We start from the raw sequence: 14046 nt of genomic DNA on the forward strand, positions 1-14046 counted from the left end.
GATCCCTCACACCCACCACAAACAAAGGGACCCACGTGTTACATATGTGGGCAAAATTCCTCCACAACAGACACCTGAGCCATGGAGTCATGGTGGACCCCACACCATGTCCAACCCTAAAACATGGATCCAAACATAATCAGGGACCTCATCTGCCTCCCTTCCCTCCCCACCACCCCAAAATGACAGAGGCTATGACACAGGTGTAAACAATGCTTTATGGGGGGTGGGGGGAATTGGAACAGGACAGGCCTCCAGGTAATAAATAACACGTACTCGCAATGGCAGGGCCAGGGATGCTGAGGCCAAATGGCCCTGGTCTCAGGCTTTGTGAACTCTCTGAGTATGCTCAAAGAGGAGTTAGGGGCTCAGGGAAAACAGGGGTTAGCCAAGACAGAGGAAGCAGCAGCAGGCACGGAGAGAATCCCCCTTCCCCCATGGCTCAGTCTTGCCCCTCAGCCAGGCCCCACCAGGCCAGGGAAGGGAGACCGGTGGCAGGGCAGCTTCTCTGGGGCCAGGGCAGGTGAGGGGCTTGGCCTCCCAGGGCCTGTGTCTGGGCCCCAGACGGAAGGACAGGGCTGGTCCTGGAGAGCAGGTGAGCTGCAAGAAAAGTGTGCGGTGAACTGGGGGGATCCCGGGTCTGTCAGCTGCAGCTTTGTCTCCTTTCTGGGTATCTTCCTGCCCTATCTGTGCCCTTCTGTCTATACTTTTTCTCCCTAACTTGCTACATTTTCTGACTTTCTGTTTCTTGTCTGCAGGTAATGTGCGGCTCTCACTCTGAGGGCACCCGCATTCCCCTGTGTATTTGCCTCAGAGAGCTGTCTCCTTGAGTCTGTAGAGGGGTGTCTTGGTGTCTACATTCTGTGTCCCCACCTTTGTATCTCTGTGTTCCTCTATGTTCCTGGACCACCCTGGCTCTAGGTCTCATTCCTCTATGTTCCTGGACCACCTCAACTCTAGGTCTCATTCCAGGGTTTTCCAAGTCAGAGATCTATTTGACAATCAGTTCTTGCTTTGTGGTTATCTGAAGACAGCATTACCTGCGAGCTTCTAGAAATACCCCAATCACTTCAGAATCTCTGGGGTAAGGCTCAGGCATCAGTAGTTTTTAAAGCTCTCCAGGTGATTCCAATGCATTAGTGGGGTGGGAAATCAGTTTGGTGGGCCTTGAGCAATTTTTCATTGAAACAGAATAAAATAAAAAATACCAGAGTGCTTCATACATAATAATGTTGGTCCACAGACACAGAAAGTAAGTGGGTATAAGGTCAGAAGCTGGAAGGGGAACAGAGAGTGAATGTTTAATGGGTATGGGGTTTCCTTTTAGAATGATGAAATTGCTTTGAAACTAGACAGAGGTGATGGTTTCATAACCTTGTGAGTGTACTAAATGCCACTGAATTATACACTTTAAAATAGCTAAATTTATGTGAATTTCACCTCTGTTTTAAGAATATTAGTATGAGGGAAATGTGTGTTTTAGTTTTCTGTGTGTGTGACTGCATTAGAACAACATACAAAGTCTATTTCCTCCTGTACATTGCAATCAACAGTTTGAAAATGCACTCTTATTAGATTTGATTCACTGAGAAAACCCTGAAACAGACTCAAAATTATGTCCTAAGGTGAAGAGAACACACCCATCTGTTTCTACACAGCCCAGAGTCCTTAAATTGGATAAGAAGAAAAATAATAAACAGTCTTTAGTTTATTGAGTTTTAGTTTACTGACTGTCAGGCCCTGTTCTTAGCACTTTACATGACTTAATTAATCTTCTCAACACTCACTTGAGGTAGGTACTATTATTAGCCCCACTTACAGATGAGGAAACCAAGGCCCAGAGACGTTAAATAATTTGCCGACAGTCACGCAACTATGCAGTGAGAGTCGGAGTATAAATGCAGGCAGCCCAGCTCTGGAGTCTGTGATCTGTCACCTTCTCAGATGGGGGAGACAAACACCATAAATAACGACGGAGGGGACAGAGTTGAACACTTTAAAAAGGAGGGACAGGCGCTTCCCTGGTGGTCCAGTGGTTAGGACTCTGCGCTCTCACTGCCGAGGGCGAGAGTTCCATCCTTGGTTGGAGGACTACGATCCAACAGGCCATTCAGCACAGCCAAAAAAAAAGGAATAATAATAAAAAGGAGAGGCAGACTGCCTATCTAGAGAGAGTTACCCCTTTTGGGAAGAGACATTTTAGCAGAGACCTGATGATGAACAGGAGTTGGCCTGAGAAGGGAGGTAGGAGGACAGGCAGGGCTGATGCAGAGGTCTGGAAGGAAAGAAGCTCCACCCCAAGAGCTCACCCTTGACACATCTCTCTCAAATCCATTCATCTGGAAATTATGTTGGCCCTGCTCTCAAAGTACCTGTGTCCAAGGTCTAACCACTTTGCTCCAAGGCCATCCTGAAGCTGCCAATGGCTGGGGGTGGGGGGTGGGGGGTGGCGGCGAGTGAGTTTGAAGCAGAGAGACAAGAACTGTCAAGACGTAGACACCTACAGAGAGGTGAGGATGGGACCAAGTCTTTCAAGCCTGCCAAGGACTTTGGACCAAGCATAGGGGAACAAGCAAGGCTTCCTGGAGGAGGCGGGGGAGGTTACCAGAAGAACAGAGGGGAAGAAGCAGATTTGTACTTTAGGAAGACCCAGAGATTACATCAAGAGGGGACACGCCTGGAGGCAAAGATGATCTAACCTAACTCACCTTTCAACCCCTCCTCTGCCCCCATCCTGGTCCTGCCCACCACAGTCTTGACTTTGCAGTAGCCTCCTCACTGGTCACTGGGCAACCACCCCTGCCCACCCCACCCCCTGCCCCCCGGCAGTCTCTCTGTTTGCAGCCAGAGGGGCCCTATGAACACCTGAATCAGATCCTGTCCCTTCTCTGCTTGTATAAGCCAGTGCCTTCCCCGTGGCCTACGAGGCCTCACTCATCTGCTTCCCCCACCCCAACCTCATCTTCTGCTCACCTACCCCCGAACACACTCACACGCGCACACATACACTCAAATCCACACACACATCCACTCACTCCACTGCAGCCACACTGGAGTGGCCTTGACTTCCTCACCCAGGGGAGGCAGGACCCTACCTCAGGGCCTTTGCAGTGGCTCTTCTTTCTGCTTATATCACTCTTCCCCCAGGTCCCCACACAACCTTTGCTCAAATGTCTTTACTCAAATGTCACCTTCTCAGTGAGCCCTCCCCTCATCATCCCATTTGACCATCCACTCCTCCACCTCCCCACCCTCCTTGATTCTTCTCCATAGTTTTATCTCTCTGGCCATTATACAGTTTGCTCCTGGGTCTTGTTTCTTGTCTGTCTCTTCCACGAAGGCAGGCATTCTTGTCTGTTTTCCCCATTGCTGTTATCCCCCATGCTGTGAACAGGGTCTGGCACATAGTAGGTGCTCAACAGACATTTGAGGAATTATGAGCAGGATGATCGGACATGCAGGGCAGAGAGCTGGCAGTGGGATGGGAAGAATGGGTGGATCTCCCGTGTCTGGGAAGATGGCCCTTTTTCCTGGTTGTGTCTCCTGTTCTATGTCGCTGTCTCTGCTCTGTCCTCCCCATTGCTGGGAGACCAGCCCTGCAGCTCCCAGGTCCCCAGAATCCCACCTGACTCTGCAGGTCTCAGCAGCCACAGGGCTGAGGAGCCACGGCCTGGGCACTCCGAGGCTGCCGCAACTGGCGAAGGGAGGCATCACCATACTGAATGCCGGAGCCCATCCTCTCGGGGTCCAATTCACCTGGGAGGAGGGAGGGGAGAGGTCAGGACCAGTCCCTGGAAACCTCTGGGCTCTGCCTTCCACTCCCAGTCCAGTCAGTTGGGGGTCTCACCTGAGTCGATCTTGTTCAGAATGGTGCGGGCACACTTCAGGAATGCCTCCTCCACATTCTCACCCGTGAGAGCGCTTGTTTCGAGGAACATTAGCTCTGGTGGGGGCAGGGGGACAGACACTCAAGACAGTCAGGGCCTCAGTCAGTCTACAGTTTCCACTCAGAGTCTGACCTGCTACCTCTCATTCTGTCCCTCAAGCCTTCACTTCGGGCCTCCGTACATGTGTTTTCCTGCCATGAGAGCCCCCTTCCCCAGGTACCCACTGAGCTCTTCTTTCAGAACTCAGCTCCTACCTCCTCCTCCAAGAAGTCCTCCTGACTTCCCAGGATGAACCAGGCGCCTCCCCTGGGCTCTCATTGACCCGTTCGCCTCCCCCTTCCCAGCCCTGAGCTCTTTGGGCTGTCACTCTCTGGAAATGGTCCTCCTCCCTCCGCCCTGGGCTCTGAGACCATGAGATCTGGGCCCAGGGCTGCTTTCATCACTGTGTCCCCAGCACCATCCAGCACAGGCCCCATTCATAGTCCACCCATTAGCCATGTGACAAGGCCTCACAGTAAGTCAGAGCCAGCCAGCATTCAAACCCACATCTTTTTGATAGCAAATCCTCTAAACCTAGAGGTTACAAAAAAGAAGGAACATGGACAGACCCTAAATCAGCAGATGTGGGCCAACACAATGTTTTCAAATGAGTTTAGACCTGCATACCTCTTGTTGTAGTCACTAGTTTATTTTCTGGATTCCACATATAAGTGATACCAAACAACATTTCTTTCTCTGACTGACTTCACTTAGCAATACCTTCCAAGTCCATCTATGTTGCTGCAAATGGCATTATTTCATTCTTTTTTATGGCTGAATAGTATTCCATTGTGCATATATACCACTTTATCCATTCATCCATTGATAGACACTGAGGTTGCTTCCATATTTCAGCAATTATAAACAATACTGCTATGAGCATTGGGGTATCTTTTTGAATCCGTTTTTTGTTTTTTTAAAAGATACATACCTAGGAGTGCGATTGCTGTGTCATGCGGCAGTTCAATTTTAGTTTTCTGAGAAACTGCCATACTGTTTTCAAAAGTAGCTGCACCAGTGTACATTCCTAACAACAGCGTGCTGCTGCTAAGTCACTTCAGTCGTGTCCGACTCTGTGCGACCCCATAGACAGCAGCCTACCAGGCTCCCCCGTCCCTGGGACTCTCCAGGCAAGAACACTGGAGTGGGTTGCCATTTCCTTCTCCAATGCATGAAAGTGAAAAGTGAAAGTGAGGTCGCTCAGTCCTGTCTGACCCTCAGCGACCCCATGGACTGCAGCCCACCAGGCTCCTCTGTCCATGGGATTTGCCAGGCAAGAGTATTGGCGTGGGGTGCCAACAACAGCGCACCAGGGGTTTATTTCCTCTAAATCCTCGCCGACATTTGTTATTTGTGGTCTTTTTGATGATAACGTACTTGCACACCTTTCAATGTGGCTGTCAGTCTTGTCCATTCCCCTAATGTCAGTACCTGCTAATCTGAGGGTCTCCCCTGCCCCTTCTCCCTTATTCACAAAGTGTGCCTGTCCCCTATAGCCATCAACAGTTTACAGTCCCCACCTTACATCAATATTCTATGCTGCCTCCCCATGGTGGCCGAAACCTTCTTAGCAGCCAACATTCATGAAGCACCCATTCATCCAAGCCGTGCCGAGTTCCCCTGGACCGCCCCCCGCCTTTAACCATCTGTGAAGCAGAGTGTGCAATAGTTAAGGGAGGTGGTCCGGGGGGCACCCATTGTTCCAGATGGGGAAACAGAGTGGTCACGTAGCCTGCACATGGTCAACACCCGGGTTTGAACGCAGACCTCTAAAGTTGCATGTTGCCCTGCTGGGCAGAGCCACAGAGAGCTGGGGGGCTCTCACAGGCTCCCCCTGAATGCCCCTCATCCCTCTGCTGGTCCCCTGCCCCACTGATCCACCACCTAGCCCTCACCGTTCTCCTGGGCAAAGCGGGAGGCCTCCAGGAAAGTGACCTCGCGCTCCGGATCCAGGTCCTTCTTGTTGCCACAGAGAATGACCACGATGTTGGGGCTGGCCAGTGTGCGCGCATCCGTCAGCCAAGCAGCCAGTGAGTTGTAGGTCTCCCGGCTGTGGAAAAGGGAGCCAGGAGGGAGCAGGTGCAGCAGCAGGGGCAGCCCGGGCCCCACCCCGCCCGCTCCGCACACCCACCTGGTGATGTCATATACCAGCAGGGCTCCAGCTGCCCCTCGGTAATAACTCCGTGTCACCGACCTGTGGGGCCAGGGGGACCCAGTCACCCCCAAGGCTGGGGTCTGCCCAAGACTGCCCCCCTCTGCAGAGAGAGACTGGTGGTTCGGAGGCCCCCCTGCGCTGCTGGCCCCTCCTCCTAAACCTGGCCATAGTCTGGGTCTCACCACAGTCTCTCCCACTGGTAGCCTACTTCCCTCAGTCTTTATCTTGGCTGCCTGCCTCTGTCACAGTCTCTCCCTACCATTTCTTTGTCTTTGGCCACATCGTGTGGCTTGTAGGATCTTAGTTCCCCGACCAGGGATGGAACCTGGGCACCTCGACAGTGCAAGTGCCAATCCTAACCACTGGGCCTCCAGGGAATCCCCTCTCCCTACTTTTGACTCTCTGTGTCCCTGTCTTCCTGCATCTCTTCCTTGGTAGGTACCGTTCTGTCTCTTGTATGTGTGTGTGTCTTTAATTCTCTGTTTCTCTCCATCTCTGTTGCTCTGGCTCTGTCATCCTTTCCCTTTCATTCATCCTTTCCCACTCATTCAACATTTTCTCTCTTCTCCCCTTTGCCCAGTCCTGGCCAAGCACCAAGCAACTACATCCACTTGGCCCTCTCCTGCTGTTTGGGGGAGGCCCCTTTCCCAGGGTGGTTAACTGTCTGCTTCTCACGGTGTCGCTAGGCTGGATCCCTCTGGAATTCATGCAATCACACCACAACCATTTATAGAACACGTACTGCCGTCCTGGCGCAGTCACACACCTCTCTCTCCTCCATCCTCTCTCTGTCTCTGGACAGCTCACACAATGAACTCTCGCATGAATATTAACTCAGCAGCTACTCAATGCTGACCAGGGACCACCCTTTCCCAGAAACTGGATTCCTCGTTTCTCTCTGCTGGCTATTTCTCACTCAGGGTTTCCATGTGTCTATCACCTTTTCTGCAGACATACTGTGTGCTGAGCCCTCCACATTGCCCTGTCCCCCAAAAACATCCATTTCTCCATCTCTCTGGCCACACCTGTCCCATTCTCTCTGTCTTTGTCTCTCACCTCTATTTTAGTGTCCTCATCTGCCTCTTCTCTCTCAGTCTGTCTCTTTTTCTCCCTTCCTGAGTGTCTGTACCTCTCAACTTTCCTTTTCTGTTTCAGTCATTTTCAGTTACTCTCTGCTCCTTGCCTCACTCCAAGCATCTCCTCCTGTCCAGGCCTTATTGCTCCCTGGAGACAAGTCTCCATCCTTTCAGCCACATGGGTCTATCCTATAGGGTCTCGCTAGGGTCGGTCATCCCTCCCTGGCCCTCTCACTCTTAATCATGCTTCCTTCTCAATCTTTTTGTCTGTCTGCCATCCTCTCTTCAAGACACCTTCTTTCTTTGACTACATAGACCTGCTCATCACAGTCTCTCTTGCCCTCTCTCTCTACCTTGCCCACCCTCTGAGTGTGTCCTTGCTCCCGTCATTATGTTTCCAGGTAACTCTGCATGCCTCTTTCTCTCCTCTCTCCTCCCCTTTCCCCCCGCTTTCTCACTGGGAGCCCAGCCCACCTACCGAAACCGCTCCTGGCCAGCTGTGTCCCAAATCTGTAGCTTCACGGTCTTCCCACCCACGTTGACCACCCGAGATCCAAACTCCACGCCAATTGTGTGGTTGGAGTCCTGTTTGACTGGGAGTGGAAGGGAGAGAAGAGACAGGAGGGCGCTCAGAGGATTCCCTGTCCTCTGAGGCCTATGCAAACCCATTCTCATTGCTGGGTTGACTGAGGCTCAAGGAGGACCTCGCAAAGAGTGTATACCAAAGTAAGGACCTGGCAGCCAGCACTGAAGTTGTACCTAAGGCCAGCCCCACCCCTGCCCAACAGCTGCCTACTTGCCCCCACCATGGCCCTGTCCATGGTTTAGTGCACCCAGAACCACTCCCAGAAACTCACATTTATTTTCAATGAACTGATGAAGGAGACATGATTTGCCTGTTCCTGCACTGCCAATCACCAGGAATTTGAAGAGGAAGTCTGAGCGGATGGAGCCAAATTCAAGAAAAACCCATTCGGAGAGAAAGACATGGAAAGATGGAAACCAGGGGAACATCACAATTACAGGGAGAGAAACAGACACAAGCAGATACAGAACCGTGGGTAACAACCATTACAGATAATTCTTGCAGAGCGCTTACCACATACCCAGCAGAAGTAAGGGTCTTTACTTACATCAACAACTCACTAAATCCTCAAGAAAGCTCTGTGAAGGAGGTATACTAATAATTATTCCCATTTTCCAGATGAGAAAACGGAGGTCTTGAAAGGTTAACTGACTTGCCCAAGATCCCACTGCTAGGTACAGCTGGGATTCAAACCCAGACCAACTGGCTCCAGAGTCCAAGTAACTATTACTTTGCTAAAGCCTCTTGAAAACCATTTTATCAAGGACTACAATCTTGTCCTTGCTCCACTCCCCCACCCCGCCCCACAACTTCGCTTCCTACCACTTTCTGATTCATTCACTGCACTCCAGCCTCTGGTCAGCAGTCTACTCCGTGAGGATGACAAGCTGTTCCCTACCTCAGCGTCTTTGCATTGTTCCCTCGGCTTTTCTCTATTCGCTGAAAGAATGCATCTCCCTCTGACTCCTAATCCATTGTTCTTTCTACTGCACCCTGTTCTCCCACTTTCTACCCATCCATACATCCGGATTTTCCAACTCTGTCTCTCCTTCCCTCCCGCAGTCCGAGGCACTACCGCTAGTCTCAAGCTTAAGCCCCACCCCTTCCCGCTAGTCCCACCCCCTATTTAAAGAACAACTCACCCACAACCGCATTCCAGCCCTCTCCCAGGGTAATTCCTGGGTCCAGAGCATCCCTTCAGTATCCCCCAGCCCATCAAGCTTGATCCTTGCCGTTCAGAGTCAGCTCCGCCCCGTCCACTCAGGCTCCGCCCAGACACAGTAAGGATCATCCTTTCCTTCATGACCCATCCTCACTGCATTCCTCAAATCCCGCCCCAGATTTCGCCCACAACCCAGACCCTCAGGCTCCGCCCAAATTAACTAAGCTCAGCCTCAGACCCACTAAACCCCTCCCAGCATCCTCTAGACTCTGCCCCATAATACCAGGCCCCGCCCCCTGATATATAAGGCCCCGCCCCATACACAGGCCGCATCCTTCCTGGGCCCAGACCCCAGACCCAGCGTCCGCCCACCACCCTCACCGTAGGTCTCAGCCATGACTCGGTCGCGGCCGCTTAGGGCCGCAAAATGGCGACACGGCCGCGCCTGCTCCTCGGCTGGCAGCCGCTCTGCTCGGGGTGCAGCCCCGGCTCCTTCCTACTCCCGGGGCCGGCGCCGCCACTTCCGCCTCCACCCCCCTCCGGCGCGACCCGCTAACGCTGCGGGATACTAGGGAACGCTTCCCCAAGGCCAGGATTGGAGGACTCGGCAGGTAAGGGGCGGGACAAAGGCGTAGATTGGTGGTGAGAGGAGCAGGCGGGACCAAGACGAGCGATTGGTGGTGCCACAGATGCTTCGCCCAGCTCAGAAACGGATTTGGTCAGGAGCCCAGGGGCAGAGTCGAGATTCCAGATTGGGTAGGCGCGGACTTGGGGGCGGGGATACGAATGCAAAGACAGGGACAAGTGTAAGATTGACAGAGCCTGGAAGAGGAACTACCTTGAGCTGGGAGTACTGATCTCAAAGGCAGCAGGGTGAAAACTGGGATGGTACACACAAATTACCTTCCTACCTCCTTCTGAGGAAAGTCTTCCAAGAGAACCCAGAAGACCTCTACTCTGTGATTTGTCTTCCTCATGGTCCCATTGGCTCATTCCCAACAGTTCAATAGTTCTCCTATTGGTCTAGAGAGGACACTGTAATTCCCCAATTTGACTGTTAAGTTATTCCATCGTCTCATTTATTTGTCTGTAACAGCTAAGCTTAGGAGCCCAACTCGACCGAACTTAGGGCAGAGCTTTCAGTCCATGAAACTCTGCCTAGCAACTACTTTTGTCACCACAGTTGGTGGGTTGATTGGCTAGATTCAGAAACCTGGGAGAAACATTTTTTTCTAGATCCCCACACCACAAAGACCACAGACACCCAGTTTGCACTTGGCTGATGTATTTGCATAAAGTCGGGGAGAAACAACAGCACTGACAGCATAGACTGAGCTCACTGGCAGTAGAAATCCCATATCTGAAAAAGAGAAAGGGGAAACAGTGGGGAGAAAACCAGTGGTCACACCACAAAGGATCTAGTGGTTTTAGCAAATGCTGCAGCCTCAGGGACCAGGTTTGGCTGCACAAGTGCTATGCAAATTAGCCTGGAGCCCTCAACTCTGCAGCTCTCTAACTAGGATTTAGAAATCACTCATCTTTCAGATAAGAAAAGGCAGGGAGTCTGTTCCAGCGCATGCAGCTAGGCTGCCAGGGAGCAGAGGTTAGGAGCATCTTTGCCTGTCATTGCAACCCAAAGGTCCTCCCTCGATTCCTGCCAGCCCCCAAGATACTCACATCTGTCTTCACATCGGTTTTGGCAGGTTTCAGGGTCTGGTCTTCACGTACGATGCTACTGGGGAAATAGCCCAGGCGAGCAACTCCGTCTCCATAGTAATCTCCCTGAACCTGGGGAAGAGGAGTTAAAAGCCAGGGTCTGGGAACATGGCAAGCTTATTCCTGCTCAAGTCCTGTGCACACTTGCTCCTCCCTGATCACTTAGCTGGCTCCATCCTTGTCAGTCCAATCTCAGCTTAAAGCCACCTGCTGGAAAATCCTCCCTGACCACCCCATGTGAATTAGTCACCCAGTCACTTTATACTAATTCTTAAAGCAGCACACACGAGTTGGTATTTTTGATGGCTTGTCTCCTTCCATTAGAATAAAAGTGTCATTCTTTATCATACCTTCGGTGTCTATAGCAATTTGGCACTATAGGACATGCCCTAATAATTGCTGAAGAAAGAAAAATAAAGTGGGTCACAGCAGCCACCCCCTGCCGACTCTATTTCAGTTCACTCCCTCAGATTTGCCCTGTAGGTAAAAAAGTACGGTACGCTCCCACCCCAGCTCTCTACCCTTTCCTCCTGTTCTCCCAAGACTCACACTGCCTCCCCAGAAGAGCCGCCCTCGGCCCTTGAGCTTGGAGAAGACATACACCACTTGGCCCTGGTGTATGGTCAAGAAACGGCAGTCAGGGGCCACATAGTCCTGAAGGGCCACGGCCATGGAGATGGGGTCTGGAGAAGGAATATAGAAGGGAGTGAAGGCACCCTCCACACAGGCTAGCAACCCAAGCCCTCCACACCCCCGGGACCCCTAAGGCTCACGGCTGCATTCCTCATCGGCACACATCTTCCGGTCAGCCAGCTTGGGCATGGGGCGGCCCCCAGCACCAGGCCCTGGGAAGGCAGACAGCAAGACGACACAGAGAAACACCAAGGACCAAGCCATCATGGACTCTGGGCAAGACAGTGGCTAAGGCAGGAATGGGGTCTCTAGTTTCCTCCTGCCCTCTCTCGGCAGTAGCATAAGGAAACCTGTGTTCTGGGTCTGGTCCCCTCCTTAAACCAGTCCCAGATTTCGCCCACACCACCTAGAGGCTGCTACCCAGGCAGAACCATTTCAACGACAGGGTGAGGGTTGCCAGCACAAGGAAATACCCAGAGAGCCCCAAGGCAGCCCAGGCCACTCCAAGTAACAAGTCACCCCCCTCAACAGAGGGGCCCAGACAGGCAGGTTAAAATATTCAATTCCATCCTTTCTGAGTTGGCTTGGAGACCTAGGCCCCTCGGCTCTGTCCCCGGAGACAGAACAAGAAGAGCCAGTATGGAAAAACCACCTTGGAATTTCCTGTGCTGAGGGGCAGCAGAACAAGGCAGCCCTTTGATTGCCAGAAATAGCCCCAGCTCTCAAGTACGGAGTGAATATTATATGTTGGGCCTTAGGCTAGGCGATGTCCAACCACGATCACTATTTCTTCTCAGAAACCACTTCCTGACTGCGCTAAACTACTCTCAGAGCCTCACCTTTCTCATCTGGGATACTAGTTATTTAGTAAAGAATTCACCATGCATATTTTTGTTTAAATAGCTCAAATACATACCCTGCACCAACTTGAAGGGGGACCGTCATAATCCCATTTTAGGTAGAAATGGAAGCACAGAGCCTTAAGGAACTTGTCCAAGGTTAGTGTAAGTGGAGAGGCTAGATCTGGCTGTAGGCCCATATCCATCACTACTGGGCTTGGAGCTGTCAGTTGCCCAAGGCCAGAATGAAAGAGTGGCAGAGGATGTGAACTCAAAGTCTATCTAAAACCACGCTTCACAGAGATCCACTTGCCTGAAGACCCATCTTGTTCCTCAGGTATTCTCACCTCTAGCCAGCAAGTCCAAACTTTAGTTTTAGGGGAAGATGGACAAACACAGGCTTGGGGTGGGGAAGGATTCCTCCTGGTCAAAGACTGGGCCTAAGCCATCTCCACACACGCAACACCCAGCACCAAGTACCAGGCAAGCATCAAATAGCTCTATTCATGTCACCTCCCAGAGAGGCTTCCCTTGATCACCCGTTACTGCCCCCCAGCTCCACCACCCCATCACCCCATCATGTCAGTTTTATTCCTATCAGAACCCAGCATCTGAAATTAGCTTGTCTGTTTCATTTACTACTGCGTATCCTATGCCATAACAGTACTTCTTGTTTATTAGGTACTTGGCAAGTTATCTGTGGAATTTACTGAGTGCTTGCTAAGTACCTGGGGTGGGGTGCACAGCTCAGGAAGAAAATGAAGCTCAGAGTGGGAACATCAGTTATCTATCGTGGGAGTTGGGGGGGACTGTCCAGAGACCATGTTGCCATGTGCTGTCTGCAATAACTTGATGTAGTGAAGATGACAAGCATCCTCCCGCTTCCATCTTTCAGATCCTACAAGGAGTGTGCGTGTGGTGCCGTAAATCTTCAGCGTTTCCAACACTGTCGTTCTTCTTTAATGGAGAGAGCAGAGGAGGTGCAAGCTGGGGCTCAGAGCCTTGACACGGGAAAAGACATCCAGGGAGAATTTAACACTGTGCCTCATTGTATTTATTTTTGTGGTAATTTTCTGTTTCTGGCAAGGGATCTCATTTTGCTATCTATATGGTGTGAGAAAGGGTTTTAAGCTATATATATATATATATTTATACACACACACACATTTAGTCAACTTAAAAATTGTCAAGTCAGATCTGTGACAGACTGCTAAGGAAGGTCCCCCGTTCAATCTCCCGTTCTTCTCCAGCTTCAGCTGGGCATGTAACTGTCCAGCCAGAAACCACGTCTTCTAGCCTCCACTGCAGCTGCAGCACTGGAGGGAGACTGACTCAGCCACCTGCCCGAAGCTCCTGGCTGGTATCTCCCGTGTGTGATCAAGTCAGCACGGGCCCTCACCGCAGCAGCAGCAGGGACCTCTTCCTGAACTCCAGAGACTGCAGTTCAATCGGGGGCTGCAAAGTTGAAATCAGCATCTCCCACCCAGACTGCCATTCCTACCATCCTTTCAATGACTCCATGAATACTCATTTTCCTTCCCTTTCTTCCTGAAGTACCTAGAGTGGTTTCTGTGAGACTCCTGCTATGAGAGAAGGCATTTTTGTCTAGAAAAAGGTAAAGAAAAACCTCTTTCTTAACACTCTATCATGTCAGAAAATTATCGCAATCAACATGAGTCTATACAGTGAATGCTGTGCCATTAAAAGCAGCATCTTGTGCAGTATAGAACCTGCCCAACTGTACTTGGCAGCCTGGGTTTTAACTTCTTGCCCTGAATTCTGATTTGAGACAAAACAGAAATCTGCCAAAATAGTAAAAGTGACTTAAGTTTGGACAGTGATGCTACACTATTCTGTATTTTCCCAAGATTGCAATCCCTCAATGTGCTGAGCTGCTCAACACTAAGAATATTCTGGTGTTCAGGGAAGGGAAACATGGAGGACAAGAAAATG

At 51.1% G+C, this 14046-nt stretch overlaps 2 protein-coding genes across 11 annotated transcripts; both read right to left on the minus strand.

The window, feature by feature from the left end:
* Positions 1-198: 198 nt before the first annotated feature.
* On the minus strand, positions 199-9446 carry RAB4B (RAB4B, member RAS oncogene family). Of its 8 annotated transcripts, none has more exons than XR_005723247.1 (8): positions 8642-9280; positions 8015-8095; positions 7636-7750; positions 6058-6120; positions 5822-5976; positions 3848-3943; positions 3626-3756; positions 199-600 (listed from the first exon to the last, which is right to left on the minus strand). XR_005723247.1 is itself a non-coding variant. In XM_040252820.1 (8 exons), exons 1-7 carry the CDS (start codon positions 9300-9302, stop codon positions 3641-3643), a joined length of 642 nt encoding a protein of 213 aa, XP_040108754.1. In that variant the 5' UTR covers positions 9303-9446; the 3' UTR covers positions 199-600; positions 3626-3640. The 8 variants fall into 8 exon arrangements, 5 of the variants coding, with proteins under 5 accessions (XP_040108754.1, XP_040108757.1, XP_040108756.1 ...); XM_040252820.1 differs by lacking the exon at positions 8642-9280 and adding an exon at positions 9287-9446; XR_005723249.1 differs by lacking the exon at positions 8015-8095.
* A 727-nt stretch (positions 9447-10173) lies between these two features.
* MIA (MIA SH3 domain containing) lies at positions 10174-13957 on the minus strand. 3 transcript variants are annotated; one of them, XM_040252849.1, is made up of 5 exons: positions 12822-13957; positions 11395-11466; positions 11171-11304; positions 10583-10693; positions 10174-10265 (listed from the first exon to the last, which is right to left on the minus strand). In XM_040252849.1, the coding sequence occupies exons 2-5, from the start codon at positions 11441-11443 to the stop codon at positions 10242-10244; spliced, it is 318 nt and encodes a 105-aa protein (XP_040108783.1). In that variant the 5' UTR covers positions 11444-11466; positions 12822-13957; the 3' UTR covers positions 10174-10241. The 3 variants fall into 3 exon arrangements, with proteins under 3 accessions (XP_040108783.1, XP_040108782.1, XP_040108781.1); XM_040252848.1 differs by having other exon boundaries at positions 11395-11542; XM_040252847.1 differs by having other exon boundaries at positions 11395-13957.
* Positions 13958-14046: the final 89 nt, after the last annotated feature.

This window comes from Oryx dammah, unplaced genomic scaffold (assembly GCF_014754425.2).
Source record: "Oryx dammah isolate SB20612 unplaced genomic scaffold, SCBI_Odam_1.1 HiC_scaffold_13, whole genome shotgun sequence".
Lineage (NCBI taxonomy): Eukaryota > Metazoa > Chordata > Mammalia > Artiodactyla > Bovidae > Oryx > Oryx dammah.

What these genes read in the sequence shown, in the direction of transcription:
- MIA (XM_040252848.1), bottom strand. Translation starts at nt 11,521, where the DNA reads ATGATGGCTTGGTCCTTGGTGTTTCTCTGTGTCGTCTTGCTGTCTGCC. An exon ending in TGCCGATGAGGAATGCAGCC is followed by an intron (nt 11,305 to 11,394) that starts GTGAGCCTTAGG and finishes TTCCTTCTCCAG; the next exon opens with ACCCCATCTCCATGGCCGTG. An exon ending in AAACCGATGTGAAGACAGAT is followed by an intron (nt 10,266 to 10,582) that starts GTGAGTATCTTG and finishes TCTCTTTTTCAG; the next exon opens with ATATGGGATTTCTACTGCCA.
- RAB4B (XM_040252819.1), bottom strand. Translation starts at nt 8,171, where the DNA reads ATGTTCCCCTGGTTTCCATCTTTCCATGTCTTTCTCTCCGAATGGGTT. An exon ending in GCTGGCCAGGAGCGGTTTCG is followed by an intron (nt 6,121 to 7,635) that starts GTAGGTGGGCTG and finishes CTGGCCCCACAG; the next exon opens with GTCGGTGACACGGAGTTATT. An exon ending in CCGCTTTGCCCAGGAGAACG is followed by an intron (nt 3,944 to 5,821) that starts GTGAGGGCTAGG and finishes TGCCCCCACCAG; the next exon opens with AGCTAATGTTCCTCGAAACA.